General features: G+C 43.2%; 1 protein-coding gene across 1 annotated transcript in view; it reads right to left on the reverse strand.

Annotated features, from left to right (window-relative positions):
- FREM3 (FRAS1 related extracellular matrix 3) overlaps positions 1 to 24,338 on the reverse strand; it is a 71,507-nt gene that overhangs the window by 15,867 nt on the left and 31,302 nt on the right. Inside the window, 7 exon segments of the mRNA XM_050945492.1 lie at positions 2,580 to 2,710; positions 3,082 to 3,264; positions 6,710 to 6,848; positions 6,850 to 6,875; positions 7,909 to 8,106; positions 9,678 to 9,887; positions 13,290 to 13,424. Coding sequence (XP_050801449.1) covers positions 2,580 to 2,710; positions 3,082 to 3,264; positions 6,710 to 6,848; positions 6,850 to 6,875; positions 7,909 to 8,106; positions 9,678 to 9,887; positions 13,290 to 13,424 — 1,022 coding nt within the window.

Consider the following 24,338-nt stretch of genomic DNA (forward strand, 5'->3'; position numbering starts at 1 on the left):
GTATTTATTGCGATACATGCACACACTATTACATATACGTTACCCACATATCTCTTGATGCCAACTGGCAAAGGGCACAAGAGGTACATAAGGGTTACCGTAATCCCCAGGGCCTGGTATTTACATTCTAGTTCTCAAAAGAGTGTCCTGTGAAGTCTCAAATGAAAGCTTGTGTCATAGTGGGCATCAATATCACTGCAAAACAAGTGTATGGATGTTGTGTAAGGAGTTATGTCTATATATTGAAAATTATGTTCTTAAGGTCTGTGTCTAGGGACTGGTCACCAGCAAAGTGAAAAAAGGTCTTCTTTCATGCAAGAAATGTTTATTTATCTGTCTGTTTACATGTAAATTAAGTATTGTATGGTTCACAGTAGATCTCCTCTCACCAGTCTGAACTGAATACTAAAGAGGAATTATGAAATCTTCAAACAGAGGAAAGGAACAGGAAGAGGTAAACAGCAGGAAGAGGGAACCCAACCTTGAGGTGCACCTCAAAGGGTGTGCTGATATATTTAGGGGTTCAAAGACGCACCCTGGCATCCTTCACCTAGTCAGTAAATGGACAGTAAATTTGCTTCATGAAAAAAAGGGATCTCAACCAGACTTGGCTGAAAATACTGGAGAGAACTTTGAGTGAGATAAGCTAGTATAGACAGAAGGATAAGGTTGTTAATTAAGCTTAGTCTCTAGGAAGCGTGTTATGATTTTGTTTGCTATATAACCATTTGTTTCCAATATTCTTACTCATTATCTCTCAAATCTCTGTCCTTTGATAATTAACTTAGTCTTGTTCTCACTATAAATGTATCTAAAGTGCTGAGTGTTCAGCAGAGCTGTGTTCTAAGGTAAGCTGTGGTGTACTGAGCACAGTGAGCTGGTAAAAATGCTCTGTGAGCATTCAGTGGACAAGGGGCTGGACACAACAGGGAATATTCTGAGGACTCAGGAGTTGGTGTGTGCCTGTCGCTAACCTGTATGGAGAGAGTGAGGCCTGCAAGGCAGTGCGTGTTGCCAGAGGCTGGTGGTTTCAGGGAGCTGATCCACGGAAGGCACAGTCAAGACTTTCTCGCACTAAGGGCAGGTGGCGGTGAGGTGCCTCACAACCTTAGGTAGCCCCAGGAAGTGTCATAATATAGTTACAAAACAAGAAGATGTAAAAAGAGCTGAAGCCAAATCCAGTCTCTAGAATACAGTCCAAGGAACCAGGACCCGTTGGGCTGCAGTAGTCCCCACACTCACAGTGCTTCCCTTCTGCACTTCCATGGAGTAGAAAGGAATGGCCAGTGGCTCCACATCATCTGTTTGTCCCAGACCCACCTCAGTCCTGTCCCCAGATCTCTGCCTATGGAGATTCAGAAGGTGTCTTTATGGAGCCGTACTCTGCAGTGCTGAGGGATATGGAACACTGCTCACGACCCCACAAAACTCCCTGTCAGCACTGCAGAACACTACTATGTCTGTTGCATCCAGAGCCCTCCACACCATGCAGATTGTCCTTTACAAGGAGTCTGATGGCTGAAAATACATAGCACTGACATGGAAATATTAAAAGCTGGGTCCTAACTATTGTAGCAGCCTCTGTCATGGTTTGCCATGTCTGTAACTGAGATCAAAGTCAGTAGACTGCTGCAGAAAGATTTGCATTTTATAAAGGCAGAGAGCAGAAACCAATGTCATATAGATGAGGAAATCACTGCATTCCTCTTTTTCTCCCTCTATCTATCACATCTGAATTAGGGCCGTTTGACAATCACATTGAAATTATGGGATTCCCAGGGCCATGGAATTCACTGTTTCTGAGGCCAATTTTCTAAGTTTGATACATGCATTTGTATCTAATTCATGTGCATCTGCACAGCCAGTTAGGGACCTAGCTGACCATGTGAAAGAATGAACACAGGACTGTCATGCATGTGTTGGCTATTTAAGCAACCAAACAGGCACACCGAAAATCTGAGGCTACAGCTACACTTAAGCCAGCATGTAGAGCACAGTAACTACATGTGTAGATACATGCAGCAGTGAAAGGCTCTGCTAGAGGAGAGGCAGCAGGGAAAGGGTCAGGCAGAGAGGAAAGGTTCCAGCAGCTCTTTGTTGCTGGAGTCTTTTCCCACCTCCAGACCCCTTCACTATGGCAGGGAAAGGCAGAAGGGAGGCACTGCTTGGACACGTAGAGAGCTGTGTAGTATATATATGTTGGGGGTTCAGGTGCATAGGGCACTCTACTCGCATAAGCCATGCCTCACCTTCTATATGCTCTTTATACCCATGTTAGCTGGGCATGCAGTGTCTGTACTCTACACACTGCCCTAACTAGAGTGTACTGCCTGAGGGGAAAGAATGTAGGAAGGGGGAGGCCTTTGAAAATCTGGAGGTCAATATTTCACAAAATATCCCTACAATTACTACATATCATCACAGGGAAATTTATTTTGAAAAACTTGCAATCTAAATTTTAAAAGTATCTGTTATTAATGAATAAAGGGATATTTAAAACATTGACTGAGTTTAAAAAACAAGCATACAAACCAAACCAAACAGACATAGCAAAATTAAAAACAAGCAAACATCATTACCAGTGTTTCAGCCACCATATTTTCATCTGGTTTCAAGTGGACTGTAAATGCTTCTCTCATTTCTCTCACGCCATCATATAAGACCTCAACTTCAACAATATGTTCAGCTTCTGCTTCCTTGAATTCAATGTCTGGTTTAGAGAAAGACAAATTAACCTCTTTTCCTAATCAGCAGAATCACTGTTTGCTCTATCACGGATGTTCAAATGACACATTATGTTGGAATGGAACACTCTGGCTTTTCTGTTGGTTCCAAACATTCAGAGTAGGCTCTAAAATATATGAGCTCATTAAACTGTTGAAGTGGTTCTGCTGAATGACTGAGCCTAAGTACACGAGTCTACTTTCATCTGATACAAGATACATGAATTGCTAGAGTCATTTTTTAAAAAGAATTAGGGAATTATATGTAAAGCCAATAATGTTGCTGCTTGCTATACTTAATTAATTTGAACAATAACTTTCTGAACTAGCATTTCAATAATTCCATGACAATCCTTACCATCAGACATTGGATTATAGTCTTCCCCAGAGATGGCAGAGCCATCTTTTGTGTGGATTCGCACAACAGATATTTTTGAGCTGTCACCCAGACGTAAAATGGGGATCTTTACAACTGCAATCTCTCCAGACTCCTGAGGCTCCTGAATGCTGTGTTTGATTTTGGAGAACTTAATCACTGGTTCTGTACGGGAATTGAAAAAAAAAGTCATTCTTTTCCATTTGGATCAAGTGCAAAAGTCATTAATGGACTGCCAATAGACAGCTTACATGAGAAAAATGGGCCAAATTAACCTGGAAAGTCAAACAAATGGGCTGACTATTTTGTATCTTTTCTTAAAAAGAGAATGACTAGTACTGTGGTTGAGAAAAAGTGGGTGAGGTAATAGCTTTTATTGGACCAAATTCTGTTGATTAAAGAGACTTAGGTTATATCTACACTACCGCGGTAAGTCAACCTGTGCTACAAAGCTGGAGTCAACATGCCTTAGGTCAAGTTATCGCAGGGTCTACACCACGGGGGGTCAATCGGAGAAACTCTCCCGTCAACTTAACTTATTCTTCTCATCGGGGGTAGAAGAAGGAGTCAACTGCAGAGCGGTCTGCTGTTGATTTGGTGGGTTTTCACTAGACCTGCTAGATCGACTGCCGGTGGATTGATCTCAGAGCATCAATCCCGGCTGTAGTGTAGACATGCCCAGAGACAACCTTTTGAGCTTATACAGAGCTCTTCTTCAGCTCTGGGACAGGTATCAGAGATCACAGCTAAATGGCAGGTGGAATGATTGGTAAATATAAGTGCTAACACACATAATAAGGTACCATTCAAAATGAAGTGGGCAAGTAACACCTGTAGCCATAGGAATAAAGGGGGTGTGTGGGGTTAGGCTGTGATAAGGCCACTGTACTTTCTTATCCAAGAGTGTACACATATAGGACTGTGTAAAAGGGTGCGACTCAGACTGAAAGGGTTAAGCAACTTGCAGGTTAAATGACCTAAATTCAACCTTTAAAAACATATTAGAAAAGTATGTAAATTGTAATTGGGGCCATTCCTTATAAATAGTCAAGAAAGCCACGTTAGACAGACCAGTGCTTTGAAATGTAGACTTGTATTGTTAGAGAATTGGAAGAAGATAGTGATTGTATTGGTCTGTGTTTACCTATACTTTGTTAGAGGTTAACAATATAACCAGACAGTTCCTGTCTGTCACTATATTCTATTGATTCAGAGATCAAACAAGGATATACCCCCCACCCCAAAAGCAACCACAAGTCACACAGGGTCTTTTCAAACCCAGTGTCAGACCCTGCTGCTGTCTCAGTTTCCCTACTCTCATATAAACTAGCATGCCAACTCACCAGTAAGAGCATCAACAAAGCTCCTACCAGTGTCAATATTTCATTTTTTCCCTAAGGGGTGCATTTATTGTTCGAACGCAAAATTCAACATCATGGGGAGGATGGAGACATTGGAATCACTGCTTCATCTGGTTTGTTCTGGTGGAACCTCTGGATCTGGTGCATACTCGTCCTCAGCTGGATCTGAGGACAGGTCCAGTTGCCTTCTCCAAGGGAAGAGAAGGGGTGACTTCCTAGCAGACTGGACCAATTCTGAGGGATAGTACTGGTTCCCCAGGCTCCAGTATGGCCAACAGGATGGATCAAAGTGAGGTTGTGGAGGTCTCCATGGCAAAGTGTAGCAATAGTTTTGAGGCAGATGATGAGGTGGAGGTTGGTCCCAAGCTGGTGCAGACCTTCTTCCCAGGAAGGTGCGTCTTTGGAGGAGGGAGTAATGATTCACAGGACAGCTCAGAATTTTCTGATGAGGAGAAAGCCAATTCCAGATCCGATTCCAGTACAAATGGTGCCACCAGAGGGAAACTGTAGCCAAAAGATGGAATGGGAGACAGACCCCTCAGAAAGTTCAGCTCTCCAGGTGGAGTCAGAACTTCTCTCAAAAGGGAGGGATCCAATGGAATAGGAGACTCCGGGTCTGGGACAGCGAAGATCTCCTCAGGAAGAGCATGGGTCTTGGCTCTTAGGTCTGTCCGAGTTGCAGTAGAGATAAAATGTGCCACAGCCATAGAAGACAAAGATGGTAGCGTGGGTAACCAATGCTCTTGGTGATCGGTCTTCATTGGTGCTGGCAGATCCCAGGGTTTGTGTTTGGGAGGTACCAGAGGCATCAGTGCTGCTGGGTTGTGATCCGGTGCTGACGGAGCCCTAGACTTGTGGGCTTTCTTGTCATGCCTCTGAGACTTAGTCCATCCTAAGTTCTCTTGGGCTGAGCTTAGAGACTTGCTCATCTTAGGAAGAGCTGTATCTGACTTATTGAAGTGGATTTCAAGGAGGATTTGCTCTCATGTTTATGAGATTGCTCCCTGCTCTCCCGACAAGACCCTGTGGGGATAGACTCCCTTGCTTCTGAGTTGAACCTTGTGGTAGGAGATGCACTTCTTGCTGAGTCAGGCCAATGCACAGTGGGGGTCCCTCGCCCTGGGTCCAACTGCAGCCTCATGGGCCTGTCCATTAGGTGCTTCCTACAGATCTGAGTGCTTCCCAGGTACGACTGAGGAACAACCAGCAGGTCCTGCAGCTTGTCACAACGTGGGCTTCCCTAAAGCAGCACAGGCAGTGTTGGTTGTCATCACTGATTGAGAAGTACTGTAGGCAGGAAGCAAAAATTTTGAAGGCCCGAGTACTGAGCATAGTCCAGTACTCAAACAGGGTACCAGTTGGGGGGGTGCACCCCAGGTCAGAGAGGCTAACACTAAAATCTTTCAGATAAAACTTTAAAACTCTCCAACTTCTAAAAACTAATTGCAGATATTTAAACATATGTTCACAGATAAAAAAATAAAGCTGAAGCTTTGGACTCTGGAGGTTCCAACCCAGACCATGCTGTGGTGAAAAGGAACTGGAAAGGTGGTCAATTCACACTGCCCTTGATCTCCTTAGTTGGAGGCACAAAGTAATCCAGGGCACATGTGTGGACCAAGAGACACTGCTTTCAAAATTCTCTTGCTCTGGAAGCATGGGGTGCATGCATTCCTACAGTAGAATACACATAGGGACCAGCACTCAAAGAAGCACTGCTATTCACCATGTATCATTACACAAGAACAGAGGGAAATTCAGTGAAATTGAAAGGTGTTAAATTCAAAACCGATAAGCAGGAAGTACTTCATACAATGCACAACTAGCCTGTGGAACTCATTCCTATAACGTCGATATCAGAAGCTTAGCAGGAACAAAAATGGGTTAGACATTGATAAGGGTAGCGAGAATATTCAGAGTCATAGCAGTAAATACATAACAATAAACAACAAAATGCTTTGAAGGGATTAAACTTCTTGCTTCAGGTGTAAGCCAACTTCTAAACTATTGGGATTAGCAGGAAACTTCCCTTAGGGATGGGTTATTCAATAAATGTCAACTAGAGGGTTTCTTGTCCCTTCCTTTGAAGCATCTGGTACAGGCCTCCGTTGGCAATGGGATACTGGACTAGATGGACCAATAGTCTGATCCAGAATAGCAAATCCTACATTCCATCTTGCAGCTACTGCTGTAGTACTTCTTTGAATCTGTATATTTAACAACAAACACAAAGATGCTTAAAAACTCACTGTCGTCTTCATCCTTAATCTTGATCAGGGTCTCTTTTTGCTCCCCAATGGAGGCACCAAATGTTGAGGTACTTTTTGGTGTTCCAAGCACTAGTCTGAATTCTTGCTCTTCTTCATAAATTGCATCATCCTCCAGTATTTACCACACAGGGCTTCTCAATCTCTCCTGCAGACAGGGGATAAAATAGGCATTATGATCACCCTCATATGTGCTTACAAATCAACTGCAGCACAAAAGACCCAGGATAAAAACCAAATGCACCTAACTAATTTAAAAAAACAACTAATCTCAAAAAAGTGGAAGCAAACAATGTAGTTCTAGGATAGGGTAACTCAGGCCTTTCTGCTAGTTCTGTTTGATATCACTCAGCATATTTTCAGTATGGTTTTCATACCTTCCAATATGACAACTGGCACTAATGGGTGTCCTCAGGAGCACTCAGTTGAGAGACCAAGGGTTGAGTGATCACATAGACTGAGCCTCCTCCTTACTCTTAGAAGGATGGTTAGGATTGAGGTATATTGGTGGGGCAGCATAAAAAAAGCTCTTTGGTCAATAGAAAATTCTGTCTCCTGGGCTGTTAATTCCCATTAACACCTTTCATCAGTGTTAAAATATACTTTGAGAGACAAAAAGATATCCACTGAGAACTAGGACAGAAAGCCATAGTTACAAGCAGTGAAGGAGATCACTGACCAGGTAAAACTCATTTTGTCGGAAAATTAAGAGTGTCTTTAAAAAAAAAAAAAAAAAAAAAGATAAAACCGGGATCCTCATGGATGGGTCCTGTGGTGTTTAGGTGCAGCCCTGAAGAAAGCTGCTTGCCAATAATCGCGCTGTGCTCCCACTGAAAGCATCAGATCTCTCTTACCCTCATGTTTTCTGTATACATACTCTGCTTCAGAAGGACAGCAGGGGAAACTCACTTACCTAGTTTGATTTCCCTTCCTTCCCCATTTTTGGATATAAAATATTTGAAAATGCTGAAGACTGAAGCTGTGGGTACAGAGCTCTGCTGAAAGCCTGTGCTGCTGCAGCTTGTGACTTAATAGCCAGTTGGCATTATTTACATTGAGATTCTGCCCAAAATGTCCTAGGCGCTTAGCTTTTATTCATCAGCAGATGAGTCTTTTCCTCAAAAGCAGTGAGAGTAACTATTCCTTCTGAGGATCTCCAGTTCTCACGGGAGAGATTTTACCTGGGAGAAACACCAGTACAGAGTCATCTGCATTTGGTCGCTCCTCGTAGTCCATCATGACTTGAGCAGAACCTTGGCAAGTGTAGCAACGGATGGTAGATTTATGGTTAATATCACCACTACGATAAATGACAGCCACTAACTGTCCATCTTTTTCATTCACTGTGTACCATGGTTTCTTGAACTGGACTTTGGGTACTGAAAACAGAAGACTTTACACATTTCATTGTAAAGTCCACATGATAAGAATGCCCATGACATATGGACAGAGGATGCTGGTTACATTCTGGAAGAAAAATTTAGGACATGTACCCATTTCTCCTCATGGCCATCTACAGCAATCAAAAGGGGTTCAGCTCAACAAGTGCTTTTGAAATAATACAGATTTTAACTCCTGAAGAATTAAAACACTTTCAATCTGTATTGACTCAGCCACTGACCCAGTTTATTCTTATCCTGCTCATCTTATCCTGCTGTCTACACAGAACACTAGTCTCCACCAGAGCTGTGTAAACATTAGTCCACATTAGCATGCAGTGCACTGACTGGCCCATATGGACCTTGCTGGTGCACATTAATATAGTCTATTTCATACACTACTATACTGATGCTCACTTGACCAGGGAATTTCTAGTTCACACCAGCAAGCTCCACATGGGTCAGTCAGTGCATGACACACTAGAATGTACACTCCTCTGGTGTGAAGTAACACACCTTCTAGACAAGCCCTTAGACTCTACTGACCTCACTGCCTTTCTTCCAAAAAAAGCAACCCCAAACCAACCCAGCAGCTGAAAATTTGGTGTATTTTCATCTAATCGGTTTCTGAATGATGGGATTATTTTTGGTAAGTATTTACTAAGGCGTCTTTTCCATTCTGAGATTTAGGCATGGAATTCATGCAAAAGGAATTGAGCAGCACCCTCTGAAGTCAGTGTCAAAGCTTCAAAAAGATACAGGGTTGGGCCTGGTGGTTGCAAATTTACACAGCGTAAGATTGGAACTAAACTTCGAAGAGCATGTTTAAAGACCAAACTGGCCTAGAACTATGTAACTTCATTTATTTATTAAAATTAATCCGCAGAAATTTGAGACCCCAGGTGATTATACCTGGTTACTTATCAAGTAGCCAAGTGCTCTGAAAGGCATTGTGCAGATTATTAAATGTATGAATTTTCCGTTTGTTATCTCATTGTGAGCAATGCAAGTCAGTGAAGTAGTCTTATTCCTAACAAAAGAGGCACTACATGTCATTTGATAGAGCTGCCTTTAAGCATCAAGATTTGTACAATTATGTGCGAAACCTCCTTTGAATTTTATGGTCCAAAAACTCTTATACCAACAATGTAGCTGGATAACTCACCACTTTTACAGTTTCGTACTGAAGGCCTCAGCACCATTGACACAAACATTTATTTAATGACCAAATTCACTCAAGTGCAGCAGGCCCCAGTGAATGAACTTACAGGTAACTCTAGAAGGGCAACATGAGCCATATATACTTGTCCAAAACCACCATCTTCAAGCACATAGTGACCCAGTGAACAGGCTGGAGTATGGACCACAGATGAGCTGTGCTACAGACTTACTTCATCTTGTGCATGGCGTCCATTTTCCATCATGTCAGTTAAGGCAGAATTTCACTATAATGAACGGCAGTACATAATTATACATGTAACAGCTAACACTATTGCCAGAAGATTTCCTGGATCTTGTGTGTGCACTTTAAGTACTAAAAAATTTTAAAAAGCTGCTTGCTTTACACTTACAGTCAGTAATGCTGTCATTGATGAAGATAGTAGTTTTGCTAGGCACCCCAAGCACTGTGCTCATGCGCATACGGGGAACCAGCTCAAACTTCTCTGGACCCTCCAAAACAGGCTGCCCCAGGTCGTCGAGGATAGTCACTCGGAACACCTGCATCTTGATTCCAGGAGCAAAGTCCAGATTCCTGCTGATGCCCACGTAATCAATTCCATCTGTTTGGGAAGCAAAAAGTACACAGCCACTCATTGCCATTTATTAAGATTTTACCATTTACTTGTAGAATATGTTCACAAAATCAAGACAGTCTGTGCCTTATTTTTCTGAAGAGTATTTATTTTGGATTTTTGTCACCTGTAAGTTTAAAAAAAAAAAGGAACAAGCATAAAAAGCAAAAAACAAACAAAGGTCCTGATTCTCATTTGCACTAAAGGCTTGTCTACCCAGCAAGTTACTGTGTGGCAAGCCAGGGTGTGAATCTACAACACACTAGCTTGACGCGCAGTAACATCCTGTATGGACACAGCTACAGTGCACTGAAAGTTGTGGAGGGCAGATTGTCTTACTACAGTACTCCCAGCTGCACTCCAGGACTTGCTCTGTGCCGTAGCAATGTCCACACCGAATGTTGTTGCATGGCCAGTTGGCGTGCTGTAGATTCACACCCTGGCTTACCATGAAGTAACATCCTGTGTAGCAAGCCCTAAGGCCACTTTACTTCACTCTGGCAGTACAAAAGGACTAGATGATCATAATGGTCCCTTCTGACCTTAAGTCTATGAGACTAAAAATGTGTCTCTTTACACTGCCAAAATGGTGTAATGCTGTAAATGAGAAACAGGCCCATAGTCCATACAGTTTTAAAATAACTATTTGGTCAATACATTGAGCATCATGCCCATGGACCGTGTTTGCTCTTAATAGTGAAATAGAAATACTCAGTGATCAGAAGCAGTTTCTGAAGTATTACTTTACAGGTCAGCATTTTAAAAAGAAAGGAACAGACCTACAGTAATTCCACACAATCACTTGGGCTGGAAGGGGCCGGTGAAACCCATCTCCAGCACAATGCCAGGATCACTGTACTCCCAAAACATCCCTACCTCAGGATCTCATCATTAAGTGTTGACTTTCTATATATATATATTTTTACAGTAACTTCAATACTGGTGAAAAGCACTAGATTGACATCCTCTGGGGATGGATATTTGCTATTCACAGAAGAAGTAAAATAAAGTCTTGACTGGAAGATTTTCATAGATGGTAACTCCACTGCTTCCCTGCCAAGCACGTCCCACAGCCAGACTGATTTTATTCTAATTTCACAGCTCTGCACTATTTATTCCAAACCTTTCTCCTTCACCGCAGCTTAAATGCACTATTCATCACCTTTGATCAATGAGAGCAACCATTTTCCCTTCTCCTCACAGCAGACTGAACGTTATTGTTTATACGCTGCTATCATTTCTTGCTTTGGCTATCTTTTTGGCAAACTCTGAAGATAGTGAGTTGTCAGATGTAAATCTCGGCAGTGCGTCACTGCAACTCTCACAGTTCTTCAAACATGTTATAGGCACTACTTCTGATTAAGAACTTAGTCCTCACCAATTCTGAGCTTTATAAAATGTTATTTTGATTTATAAAATCATTTTAGTAAAAAAATTTCTTTGAAAAGTTTCTTAACCAATATTTCCTGCTTGGGTATCTCACATAGATCCAAATGGAATTTCATCAAACTTTACAAATATTTGGAAAGTATGAGAAATTTCAGAGGAAAATTATTTTTTTCAGAAACAGTAAATGCCTGAAAATAAGGGGTTATAACTGAAGTGCCTCCTCAAATCAGACATGTAACATCCTGAATGCAACATTATTAAATTGCTTTGTAGCTAGCAGAGAACCCTACAGGAATCCAATATCGATAAAAGCCTCCATTTCTTCCTGAACTAACAACGAGCCTTAATATTTACCACACGCCATGTGTGGTTGTCTAATTACTTTCCTGACTTAGGGCTAGTCTACACTGGCAACGTGGCAGCACTTTAACATGCCTTGTGTGGTCACGGCGCAGTGCTGTGAGAGCTCTCTTCCAGCACTGTTAAAAAAAAAAAAAAAAAACAACAACACACCTTGAGGAGCGTAGCTCCCAGTGCTGGGAATGCAGCTTCCAGTGCTGGTGCACTGTTTACACTGGCACTTTACAGTGATGCAACTTGCTGCGCTCAGGGGCTGTTTTTGCAGCGCTGTTACAGAAGTTCCATCCAAACCTTCATTTCTCCTATTTCCCTGTACGAATATCATAAGTTATTTAATTAAATGCCACTTGTACCTATTAAAGCCCTTTATTACTTGTTATTTTGGCAGCAGCAGTGACCATTTATCACACACTTATTAAAAAAAGAAAAGACCACTTTCAGCTTCATTAATGGGAAGGTCACTGAAGCATTATTTGTCTTTTGCCAGCATATCACCCATGAGGAGGAATGAATGATCCTATTTTCTGTTTGCTTCCCAATACCTAGCAGTTACCACAACTGCTCTTTATGTTACTGGCTGCTTAATTAAATTCAAACAAACATCATCCCAGCAAACTCCATCCTACCCAAATGCTCCCAAAATCCCTCAAAGAGATAGTCTTTACAACCTGGCCGAGAGATGAGCTATTTTGCAGATGCCGTCAACAGGTCTGGGCTACTTTGGAACAAAGTGCGGAAGGGAAGGTCTCAGGGCTCTCATGGAAAATGCAGTGCTAGCAGTTTCCTCTCTAATAACTGAGGGAAATCCAGCTTGTATACCCTCTGTTCTCTGCAGCTGTGGCAATATTAAATGGGAAAGAGGTAGTCTCTAAGGTAGACTGACCCCAACCCAGTGAGGGCTTTATAGGTTAAAAAAAACAATTACACCCTAAATTCCAATCATGAAGCAACAGGCAGCCAGCACAAACCACAGCGCACTGGTGACATGTGATCCTGGTGAAATACAGCAGGTAAGGAGCAGACATTGCCATTCTGCCCCATGCAGAGCTCATTGCAGTAATCTTATTACAAGGTTAGGGGGTTGTTATAGAAGTGGATGGGTGAGATTCTGTGGCCTGCATTGTGCAGAAGGTCAGACTAGATGATCATAATGGTCCCTTCTGACTTTAAAGTCTATGTTTCTATGTTATAAACTCTTTACTAGAAGCAGCAGGAATAAAGCTATCCTGGCCACTGTATGTTATGATTATCTAAAGCAACTGGAGGCCTAACAACAGCCCTAAGTTGCAAACTCAGGTGACCAGTGGCAGAGAAACATACACAAAGGGGACAGTATTGTCTGTGCCATCTGTTCTAGTTGCTTCCCCCAGCCTATCCTCATCACTTCAGTGTTGTGTGGATTGAGCTATAATCATCTTAACATTCATGCCCCAGACTCTACCAGATGTTGGTGAATGAAATCATCTGCACTGTCTGAGTCACACATCAAACTGGGTATCATCTGCCTGCTGAAAACACCAGATAACACACTTCAATAACCCTGCCAATAGCCTCACACATGCACATTGAATCAGAGGAGTATCCAGAATGAACCCTGATAGCAGCCCATGTGAGTACAGATCAGAGAACAATCGGAACAACATTTTTTATTTGAAAGCAACTCAGCCTCCGCTGATATTGGCTCCGTTTTCCTGGAACGTGCAGTGACAGAGGCCGGTTTGGAGAGATCTGTTCCAGTTCTCCAGACACGAACTTCAATGTAACCCGCACTTAGAACTAGAAAGCAGGTTCTAAACATAGGGAGAGAGAAAGAAGGGAACAGAATGGAGACAGTAAATTTTCCAAAGAGCCTTTTCCAAAGAGCCTCATTTGTGCACGTGTAAATATGGGGACATGTACTTGCACTCTGCAGGCACACACAGCTGGTCACCTTCTACCACCTGTACGCCCACTTTCGATGGTCTTAACACCTGCATGGAAACAAGTGTCAGAAACTGCACCTGCAAAGCCCATTGACACCAATGGAATTTGCAAGTATAAATTCCAACACTTGTGAGCACACAGGTATTAAATAATTGAACATGTGCATGCTGGTGTTAGAGTGTGGCAGAGGCATGTATGTGCATTTTTTGTCCTCACAAGTAGAGGGCATGCTTTGAAAATGTGCTTTTAAGAGTGAGAAAGTATTACATTTCCTGAAGGTTTCTGATTTTCCCCTCTGTGACTGGCGTAGTTCAGTTGAAGAACCTCAGTATTCACTCTAGCAGTTTAGCTTCACACCAGTTCCAAAAACTGTACTGTATGTCGCCAACAAAGACGTGAATCTGTGGGGGTGACCCTCACAGTATCTTTTCTTTTAACTAAAATAAAGTCGAAACATATCTGAAACTTGCTATAAAGCAAATTAAAAAAAAAATCCCCAAAAATACCAAGTCAAAGGGATATGTGCATTGGGGGGGGAGCAAATGGAACTTCAGATATTAAAAAAATCTGTTTTTAATTACTATCAAAGCAAATTTTTGACATGGACATAGCAGCTTAAAATGTAATCTTTCTTCTCTCTCTCCTGCGACCCTCCCCCCGCTGCCAATGTGACAAACTGGCCTTAATTTTTAATGGGGAGGGGATGGAGTCTTAAGATCCAGATCAGAAAAAAGTCCAAAGTTAAAACGGGCTTAAGCAGTCACCCTGTTGTTTAGAGAGTAAGAGATCAAACATCACAAGAGTTTAGAGTAAGAGATCAAGCACCACATGCATCCGACGAAGTGGTATTCACCCACGAAAGCTCATGCTCCAAAACGTCTGTTAGTCTATAAGGTACCACAGGACTCTTTGCTGCTTTTACAGATCCAGACTAACACGGCTACCCCTCTGATACATCACAAGACTGTTTCAAACTAGCAGTAATTTAGCAGCTTTTAGCAAATCAGGGTGACTTGTGGAGGTAAGCAATGTCCTCTGAGTCCCAGCCAAAATGCATGAAGCCTGCACTGGGGGTACTTTGCATTATAGGAAGGTATAACACATCGTACAGTGTTTTCTAGCCTCTATTCACAGCTTCAGCTACTTCTGTCATCTAAACAATAGCTGTGTTTATATTATGACATGTATTATCTGAAATCAGGGTTACTACAGCTTGACAAGTTTTTCCCATGCTACATATTATTACCGGTATGTAGTAATGCCTAGAATAGGTAACATCTGTAAGATCAAGGTAATACGATCTGTTTTCACACTGAAACCGGCACCTTTTTAATGGTAACCACTTTAGATGCCAGTTTAACACTTTGCACTTATACAGAACCTTTCAGAGGAAAGCTGCATAAGTGCCATTATCCCCACTGAATCATTGGGGAAACTGAGGCCCAGAGGGGCTAATGCTCAAATTCCCATAAATGGCCAGTAATGCAAGGTGGCTTGGTTTTCGGTGCCCAGTTGGAGACAACTAGGGCCTGATTTTCAGAGATGCTGAGCCTGCACAGTGCCCAATGACTTTAGCTGTGGATGCTTAGCACCTTTGAAAATCAGGTCCTAGTCAATTATGTTGGGCACCCAAAAATGGAGGCACTTCAAACTAGTAACCACTTTTGAAAATTTGGATATAAGTGACTTATCCAACTCTGCACAGGGGGTCAGTGGCAGAGCCAGGAAAAGAATTTAGCTGTGTCTTTCGAGAACGAGAGCAGTATCTTTCAACTAACCCTTGCCACAGGCATTATCTACTTCATATACACACATACATGCATACATACAAAAATCGAAACATTTGCCATCCAAGCTGTCAGCCATCATTAGGTACATGCGGGAATTGTGTCGAGTCACAGAACTGTAAACTCTTGTGTTACTTTACTAACTGAGTAAAACCTAATCATCACAACAGACTCTCTGTTGTTGTAGAGGAGACAAGGAACCTAGCAGGCATTATTAAGGAAGGTACAAGTGTTCCAGCTGAGGCTTCATGCATATTTATTTCCAGCCTTTTGACAGATTAGATTTAAATAGACCAAAATAAGTTCTTCCTCAACAGTCTGTGTAGTAGTAAGACTGATAGACATTTTGGGATGGAGAAATCCAAGGAGAGATTTCGATATGTAACCAGGGGCTTTTATTTACAACAGTAAAGGCAGTAATCACTTCCCTTTTTTCCTTCAGAAATGTGCAGACTTATGTAGCATTCAAAACAGAAGTTTTTGGCGCTCTGCTGGATCACATTTCAGGCACTATGGTGACCATTAATTACTACTCCATTAGAAACCCCCACCTCCACCACCAAAAAAAAAAAAAAATTAAAAAAAAACCCACCAAAGGTCTTAGGAACCTCCAAGATGTTCTGACATTGCTCTAGAAAGTAGATGAGAGTTTGATGATAAAGTAAATGACTTCAAGGTGCCCTATTCTCCTCCCACAGAATATGAGTTATTCCTACTGAAGTCCTGGGGAATTATTCACATCCTGAAGGGGAAGAATAGGATTCCAGATATCTAAATATTTGGGTGCTCCTTCCTGGCACATCTCTCAGATTAACCAGTGACTAATAGTGCACTATACACCAAAAAAAGGGGTTATTTAACAGTGTAGAGCATAAAAAGATTAAGTCTACTGAAGTCAATGGAGAAATTCCTGATTTACATCAGTGTAACTGGAATCAGAATCTGACCCATTGACTCTGAATGGACAGGGAATAAACACTTTTTTTTTCAAAAGCTCAATATAAATAGTTTATCGTAATCATTCTAATTGCTTGGGGAGTGCAATTTTATAGAAACTGTGATTTTACTGATCTTGTTCACAAAGTACACTTGTCATTGTGCAATGTATTATAGTCCCTAGAAGGACAGCTAATAAGCTCTGCAATTTCTCTTCTCTTCTCTTCTCTTCCTCCCCACCAAAAAAGAGATTGCCCCAGGTACTGGACTTATTTGAAATTAGCCTGGTTCATTTGCTCTATTGACATAGAAACTGGCTTTCAAATACCATATGTCCACTTTCTCACAAATGGCTTAACAGGTTTTGAAGTATGAATGATAAATTCCTTTAAAATTTCAAGAGATCAAGCAATTTAATTTCTTGCAGTCCAGGATAACTGTCTCAAGCTAAGCCTTCAAATGTCAGGCTCAATGGTGCAAGTAGAAATCATTTCTTGCCTGTACACTGCACTCATGGGAGGGACACATGATCTCCCTATGTGACCCACCACCACCACTCCTCCCCACCCTGCCTGGGGCCCCCAATGCTCTCCCAGTCCCCTCCCCATGATCCATATCCATCCCATGTTACCTGGGTGGGGAGGCTCAGTCCTCCCACAGCACCAAAGACTTATGCTGTACAGACCCCAGGCATGACGACTCAGGAGAGGCAGCTGGTGGAGGGCTGGGGGCTGGCTCCTCCTGTGTCTTTTTGGTACACCGTACCACCCTACTTATATCTTACCAGTATGGCGTACCGAACCACCCTACTTGCACCACTGGTCAGGCTCCTTAACTAAGAGAAGAGTAGCATTTTCTTTTTTTAATGCACATGTTGTGTCTACAAATACATGTACTACAAACTCATTACAACTTAAGGGATCAACACTGCTTCCATTGAAAATGAGCCTATAGTTTGGAAATGGGACTTAATGAAAATTTGATGACCTGTTTACTGCATTGTTCTTCCTCTCCTGATGCTTTCTACTGTTTGTCATCTCCATTGTAAAACCTTGTCTTAAATTGGATTGTAAGCTTTTTGGGACTGTCTCATACACGTGAAGTGCCTACTGCAATTAGAAAATGATCTAGATTGGGACTTCTAAGCCTAAGTCTAACAACAATGAAAAACAAAAATACGTATTAAAACACTGTTCTTAATTTCTAATATTTGTGGATACTGTAAGTTTCTAAAGGACAAGCAACTATGTACTTCTCATAATTCAAATGAATTTGTTTTTCATGCAAGAGAATAGTTCCTTGTGTTCATGTACATACAGTGTGTCCTTAGAACAGACTTGGAATTTATAGCATTATCAGTATGATGTCAGTTTGCGAATGTCTTTTAATCTAGATATACTTGTTCTCCTAGAAGTAGCAGACATACATAGTCAGTAGACTATGAAACAGACATGACCTTAAGGAACACGACACTTGTCATGCCTCATTATTACAGGGCTTTAATTGCTTGTCTCTGAAACATAATCAGCTCTCACTATGTGGACCTAAACATACTGCCAGTACCCTCTATACAGTTGATCTTAAAAATAACTGGAGAGGAACAGAAGCCTATCTAACATATCCTATCATCTGTCTTGATAACAGATAACAGGGAGCTAGATTCCCAACTGAGTTAAAGCCACATGCTTTTTGTAAAATTATAACTGTGAAGCCAAACCAAACCAGTAACAAATCTACTCTACCAGATCATTTTATTTGGCCTGCTGGTAGGGTTGCCCCTAGAATTTATTTATTTATTCATTTTAAGATTGAGCCAAGGCACTGAGGGAGGTCTTTTAGTACAGCTGCTCCTGACTCATACTGCTTGGCTTGGCTCTGCTTCCCATCAACACTGGCTCCAACTCCACCTCACAGCACCCAAGTCCAGTGATTGCCTCCCCACAGGCTGATTGGCTCTTCGCTCCCAAACAATCAGGTTCTGGCCAGACCCCACCTAGCAGTAGTGCTATGGTACCTTAAAGCTGCCCATTCGTGATCTAGATTACAATCTCAGTGACACTGAGGTAATCCAGAGCAATCCTATGGAAGAAAATGGTCTCATGGAGGGAACACACTTCCCTATGGTTCGTGAGAAAGCCAGTGCAAATCAGATCCCATGTTACACCAGTGGTACTTACAAATTCTGCAAAATCTGGTTAGTTAAATCACCATAACACATAGCTAATTCTGGCCTGGGGAAACTGCTGCTGAGCCAAAGCTTTCAGTGACACTTATTATGAAGACAAAGAAGGGGAGCACCGCACAGCATTGGAACTGGGGAGAGCAATGAGCCTAAGCTGTTCTGCCACATTAGCATTCATTCATTGCCAGTGTACTGAAGTCACAAACTCTCAGCTCAGATCAGGATGGCAAACAGCACCTACAGACCATAGTGCTCAATCCCATGGGAGTTATGACCTACTGTGTTTCCTTACAATAAAGTATGCTATGGTTCTACCTTAGAGCTACAGGGCCAGATTTTGGCCTTTTTGCACTGCTCTGATGGCACAAATGGGTCATAAATCTGTCCACAATAGAAATCTGGAGATTCTCCTTGACATGGGTGCGGGTCCTTACAAGAAAACATAATGTAGAGCAGTTTGCCTGGTTCAGTGCATGTGATGTCGCCATCTAGTGGCTGTCCGCAGAAAGCAACAGTAGTACTTTAGTATAGTTGACAAGGCCCTGTGATTTGGTACCAAAATTGCTAGACTGATCCCTGGGGATGACTGTGGAATCTGTATGAGTAAGAGGCAGTGGTTTGTTACACTGATTTTATTTTACAGCTAACTCTAAACAGAAGAATCAAGAAAGTATGTTGGTCTTAAAACTCTACAACAAGCCATTTGACTCTGAGATCACGCAGACCTAAACAGAGAAATAGACAGTATAGCATTTTTCTCCAGGATTTAGTTTGTATGGCCTTGCCACATAATCCCTGTAACAGCGCATTCACCATTTACCAGGGAAGGTTATGTTAATTCTTATGGGGGAATAGGATGAAACTCTACCTTTCTTGTTTGTCCCCAATGACCTGATCAAAGAGATTCCCCTAGTTTTAATGACCATGATTTTTTAAAAGAAAATTCTTTGCATTAAGGGGACATATGCTAGTATGTACCCTAAACATGCCTGGGGAGAATTTTCAAAGAGAAACATATTTGGATTTTAAACAGCTGATATTAAATCAAAGGGGGTGAAGAGATTCCAGCCAAAGTAGTTTATCTTGAAATGCAGTGGATTAAGAAAGAAAGCAACTCTAACAAAGGAGGTCATTCAAGTTTTTTTATCCTCTTCTTTCCTATCCGTTTCCGTTCCTGCCAATAAAGAAACTATCAGTTTAACTATTATCCACTTAATTACATGAAGTAGAATGGCTTCTAAGTGAACTAATAACCTGTACTGATGGCCATGAATTGCCATAAACAAATCATTCATTCAAAATCCATATCCTAGTTTTCAAAAAGGCCTATAAAGTGTTTGCTCGGGGCAGACAACCTGGCATTCCCTTAACTACTGAAAAAACAAAGTTATGGTCCTGAAACCTGTTCTATATGTGATGCTACTAAGGCACTACCAAAGAGCTGATGAAGTTTTCTGCTTACTTATAAAATTATAAATTGTTTGCATCTCTTTCTTCAAAGCTCATTATTGAACAACTGGTTCCTTTTATTTGGTTACACATAGTTAGACAGCATGTTCCCACATAATATGAAAATGATACAGAACCTAGAGTTTACTAGGATATGATCAAGGGCCTCATTACAAAACCTTCATTGTCTACTTGCATGTAGAGAACCTAGATCAAAGGACTAGCATTTTGTCTTGACTACCTGTTTCTGCTACTTCTTTAATATTTGAACAAACAGTTTCCTTTACTTAAATACTACCTGTGATGTTACTGGTATGTGGAGTACTAATTAGCTTTAGATATCCTTATGCTTTAAACCTTTTCATCTGTTGAGTTATACCAAACTGATTCCTATGGAGGCTTCACATGAGTCCCGAGACCTAATTATGAGCTTTCTCTAGGTATTTATAACACATATAAGATGTCAATACAGGTACAGAGTAGCATAATGAAAGCCCCGATCCTGCAACAACACTGGCAGGCAGAGCCCTGCATCTGTGTAGAGCCCCACTGACTTCACCTGCACATGCTGTTGCAGATTGAAGCCTAGGAGAAGTGACAGAAAAGTCTAGAAATATTATTTCAACAAACAATTACAGGTCTCTCTCATTATAAAGCTCTTCATTTTAAGGAACCACTTGACATATGCCTCTTAACTCCATTCAAATTCATTTCAAGCTCCTTCTAACATTCACTCCATTATAACATGCAAAATATATTTGTATCCCAAGTAAAGATGTGTCAAAACTAGAACCTCAGCTTTGAAACCCTTCAGAGTCTGAAGGAGTGCATGACAGGATATGAATTAGCTCCTGTGATGTTGGTCCCATGTCAGAACTAAAACCTGAAGGGGCCAATGTTTGGAAGCAGCCAAAAATTTCACAAGATTTTGGTTCAAGATGGGGAAAAGAATGGAATCTGGTGAATCATGGAATCTGGTGATCTCATAAGATTTTTGAGACTGGGCAGAAAGCTCACTGGAGCTACTTGCAAGATACTAGTGCTGTCTTGTACCCATGCTAAAGCTAACATGGATCTGTGTCTGAACACCATCTCTTCACCTTTTCTCTAGCCCCAGTACTAGACTTACAGAAAGGGAATACTGCCTCAAACTATTGCACTGGTGATTGAATGGCTGACATTTACCTCAGCTACACCATCTTTACTGTTAGAACAGATTTTCTGTAAGACATTGTTTAGTTTGTTAAAGGTGCCATGTAAATATTTAAATAGCACTAAATGCTGTAATAAAACTTTTCTACAAACACCTGTAATTTTTACTGCTAACATCTGAATTCACTTTCTTTCTGTTGCAAGGAGAAAGCTTAGGTTGCGTACCCTGTGTGGCTCTGTGACTGTCACTGACATGCTGGAGCTCTAGAAACTCTTATGTCGATCAGCCCCTTAGTTCAAGGCTCTAGTGATCAAATATATCTCTTAGTGCTGACACATTTGATAATGGACTATCCGATAACCCAAACCTGTTCCATTAAGCATTTTGAGAAGTGTAAAGCAACAGACACAAGAAATGAAACCCAACACTTTGTGTCTTTACTGTCAGGAATCCTCTGGAAAGAAATCTTTTTTTAAAAAAAAACTCCACAAACCTAATTCTTTGGGTTTGATCATGCACAGTGCAGTTACTGAGTGTTGTGCATACCAGTGCAAGGTAAAAAATGATTACTGGTACAGGTTGTGCACATGGAGTCTGATCCAGCATTAGTGAGAGAAGTGCAGTGTGGCTGACAAGCTGCTCATGACTATTAAAGCATAAAAGAAGGCCTTGCTAAGCTTCTTATTATAATGATAAAGATCATGCTTCTACCTACCTAGCTACCTAGCCCTCCAAGGGTCAGATCCTACGCTCATTGAAACCAATGGCAAAACTCCGAGTGACTTCAATGGTATCAAAGCAGCCCCACAGAGGTTAATATTATGCACTCATTGGGTGCTCAAGTCTGTCTCCTCAGACATATCTGTTCTCTACTCACTTACCTCATTTGTACCCTGTGCATTTGCAGCTAAGGGCGTTCAGAGCTGAGACAGTCATCCATGCTGAATGGTACAATGGCTAGCACTTCCCCTTAATCTTATCTGCCCCCAAGTGCAATCTCTACTCACATTTGTGCTGGACTGCAACAACCTTCTGCACCACGCAACCACTCAACAGCATCTTTTCTTGTAAAATCAAATGCTTTTTATACACAGAGGTGCCTCTGTTTGAACCAACTATGGACTTTTTTGGCTTAGCTCACACTCCCCAACACTGACCATTTCTTCTAGGAGTGCAGCATGCAGGAATGTGGATAATGGATAATTTCATGCACTGGATCTTTCCCTTCCATATCTTGTGTACAAGCTGCTGCTGAAAGCTGACATCCTAACTCCGGAGTAACAAATGGAAAGACAGGTACCTATAAAAGGGGTCAGCTTGTGTACTACAGTTCCCAGAACACAATTTACCGTGCTGAGGCCACAACAAGGGTTTTTTTGATATTGTACTGCAGTAGGACAACTGTTTTGAATTTAAAAGGCCACAAGCCTAAAATGTGTTCTTCTTCGAGTGATTGCTCATATCCATTCCAGGTAGGTGTGCGCGCCGCGCGTGCACGTTTGCCGGAAACTTTTTACCCTAGCAACTCCAGTGGGCCGGCAGGTCGCCCCCTAGAGTGGCGCCACTATGGCACTAGATATATACCCCTGCCGGCCTGCCCGCTCCTCAGTTCCTTCTTACCGCCGTGTCGGTTGCTGGAACTGTGGAGTGCGGCTTGCTGTCCTCCACGTACCTAGCTCTCCTGTACTCTCTTCGTAGTCGTAGTTGTAAATAGTTTTATACATAGTTTGAAGTAGTGTATTAGTTAGTTGTTTATTATCTATAGTTGTTTAGCTTGTTCGCGGGTGGGCTGTTGCCCTTCCCGGCGCCCGGCACCGGGCTCATGCCTGGTTCGCCGGGCTTCAAGCAGTGCTCGGCATGCAAGAAGCCGATGCCAACTAGCGATCCCCACGACGCGTGCCTCAAGTGCCTGGGGGAATTGCACATCAGTGAGAAGTGTCGTATATGCAAGGCCTTTAAGCCTCGCACAAAGAAGGAGAGGGATCAAAGACTCTGCGCTCTCCTAATGGAAGCGGCACTGACTCCGGCACCGGCGGCGCAACCGGCCACTTCTACTCCGGCACCGGACCGCGCCGGCACCGGCAAGACTCCACGGCACCATCCATCCCCGGCACCGGGAGCAGATCCAAGACCCTTGACGTCTGCAACACCATCGAGGCAGGCTCGAGTGGAACGCCCGGCGTCTACCTTGGCCACGGCACCACCTGCAGGGCTGCTGTCGACTCCGGGTCCGGATGCTCCGTCGAGTCCAGCCCCTCCTAGCTCCCCCTTGAGATCAGGGGTCGAGCTGTTAGTCCCATCTACGCCAGAGACCTTTGCCTCGGCACAGGACTTGATAGCGCTCACGGAGCCATCGCAGCCTCAGAACACGGCACCGCCGGGACGGGTAACCTCCAGAGGCAAACCGATGCTGAGAGCGCTGTCTCCGGAGTCCCGGCACTGATCGCCCCGGAGATGTGAACGCTCGCGCTCGGGGCGCCGCTCGCAGTCCCGGCACCGTTCTCCCCGGCGGTACCGGTCGCACTCGCGGCGCCGATCAGCATCTGCACAGTCCCGGTCTGGCTCCTCTTACCACCGGCACCAAGACTCTAGGAGCCGTTCACCTCGGCGTTCAGCTCCTCGGTCGACCTCCCGGCACCGAGCCGGTGGTAGGTCCCGATCGTGGTCAACCTCCTGGCACCGCGTCGGTGGCAGGTCCCGGTCCCCACTGCCATTCCGGCACCGCGCTGATCGAAGGTCGCGGTCCCGCTCTCGGCACCGGCCTCGAGGCAGATCCCGATCCGGATCCCGGCACCGACTACCACGCCGTTCCCGGTCCCGATCCCGGCACCGATACGGGTCGCGGCACCGATCCTCGGCACCAAAGAGAGCGTCGGAGTCGACATATAGAGAGGCCTATCAAAGTGGCTCAGCGCCTCCGTGGCCTTCAAGGGAACCATCCACGTCCTCTCAGGCAGAGAGCACCTATGCGTTGGGCCAGGACAGACACTCAGCCCTGTTTCAGGACCCTCCACCTCAGGAACGAGGGCCTCAACAGTGGGGGTTTTGGACCCCATGGGCGTACCGCCAAGCCCAGGGTCCACAACATTTTACTCCCCGCCCTGCGGCGGAACGCAGGCCACCAGAGGCAACGGTGTCTAGGCCCCCTCCCTCCCCAGAAGCAGAAGACAGGTCCAGCCACCAGGACCCGGAGCTCCCTCCAGTGATGGAGGTGCAGCCCCAGACAGAACCCTCCGTGGACGCTCTGTTGCCGGGGGTTT

This window comes from Gopherus flavomarginatus, chromosome 3, assembly GCF_025201925.1.
Source record: "Gopherus flavomarginatus isolate rGopFla2 chromosome 3, rGopFla2.mat.asm, whole genome shotgun sequence".
NCBI lineage: Eukaryota > Metazoa > Chordata > Testudines > Testudinidae > Gopherus > Gopherus flavomarginatus.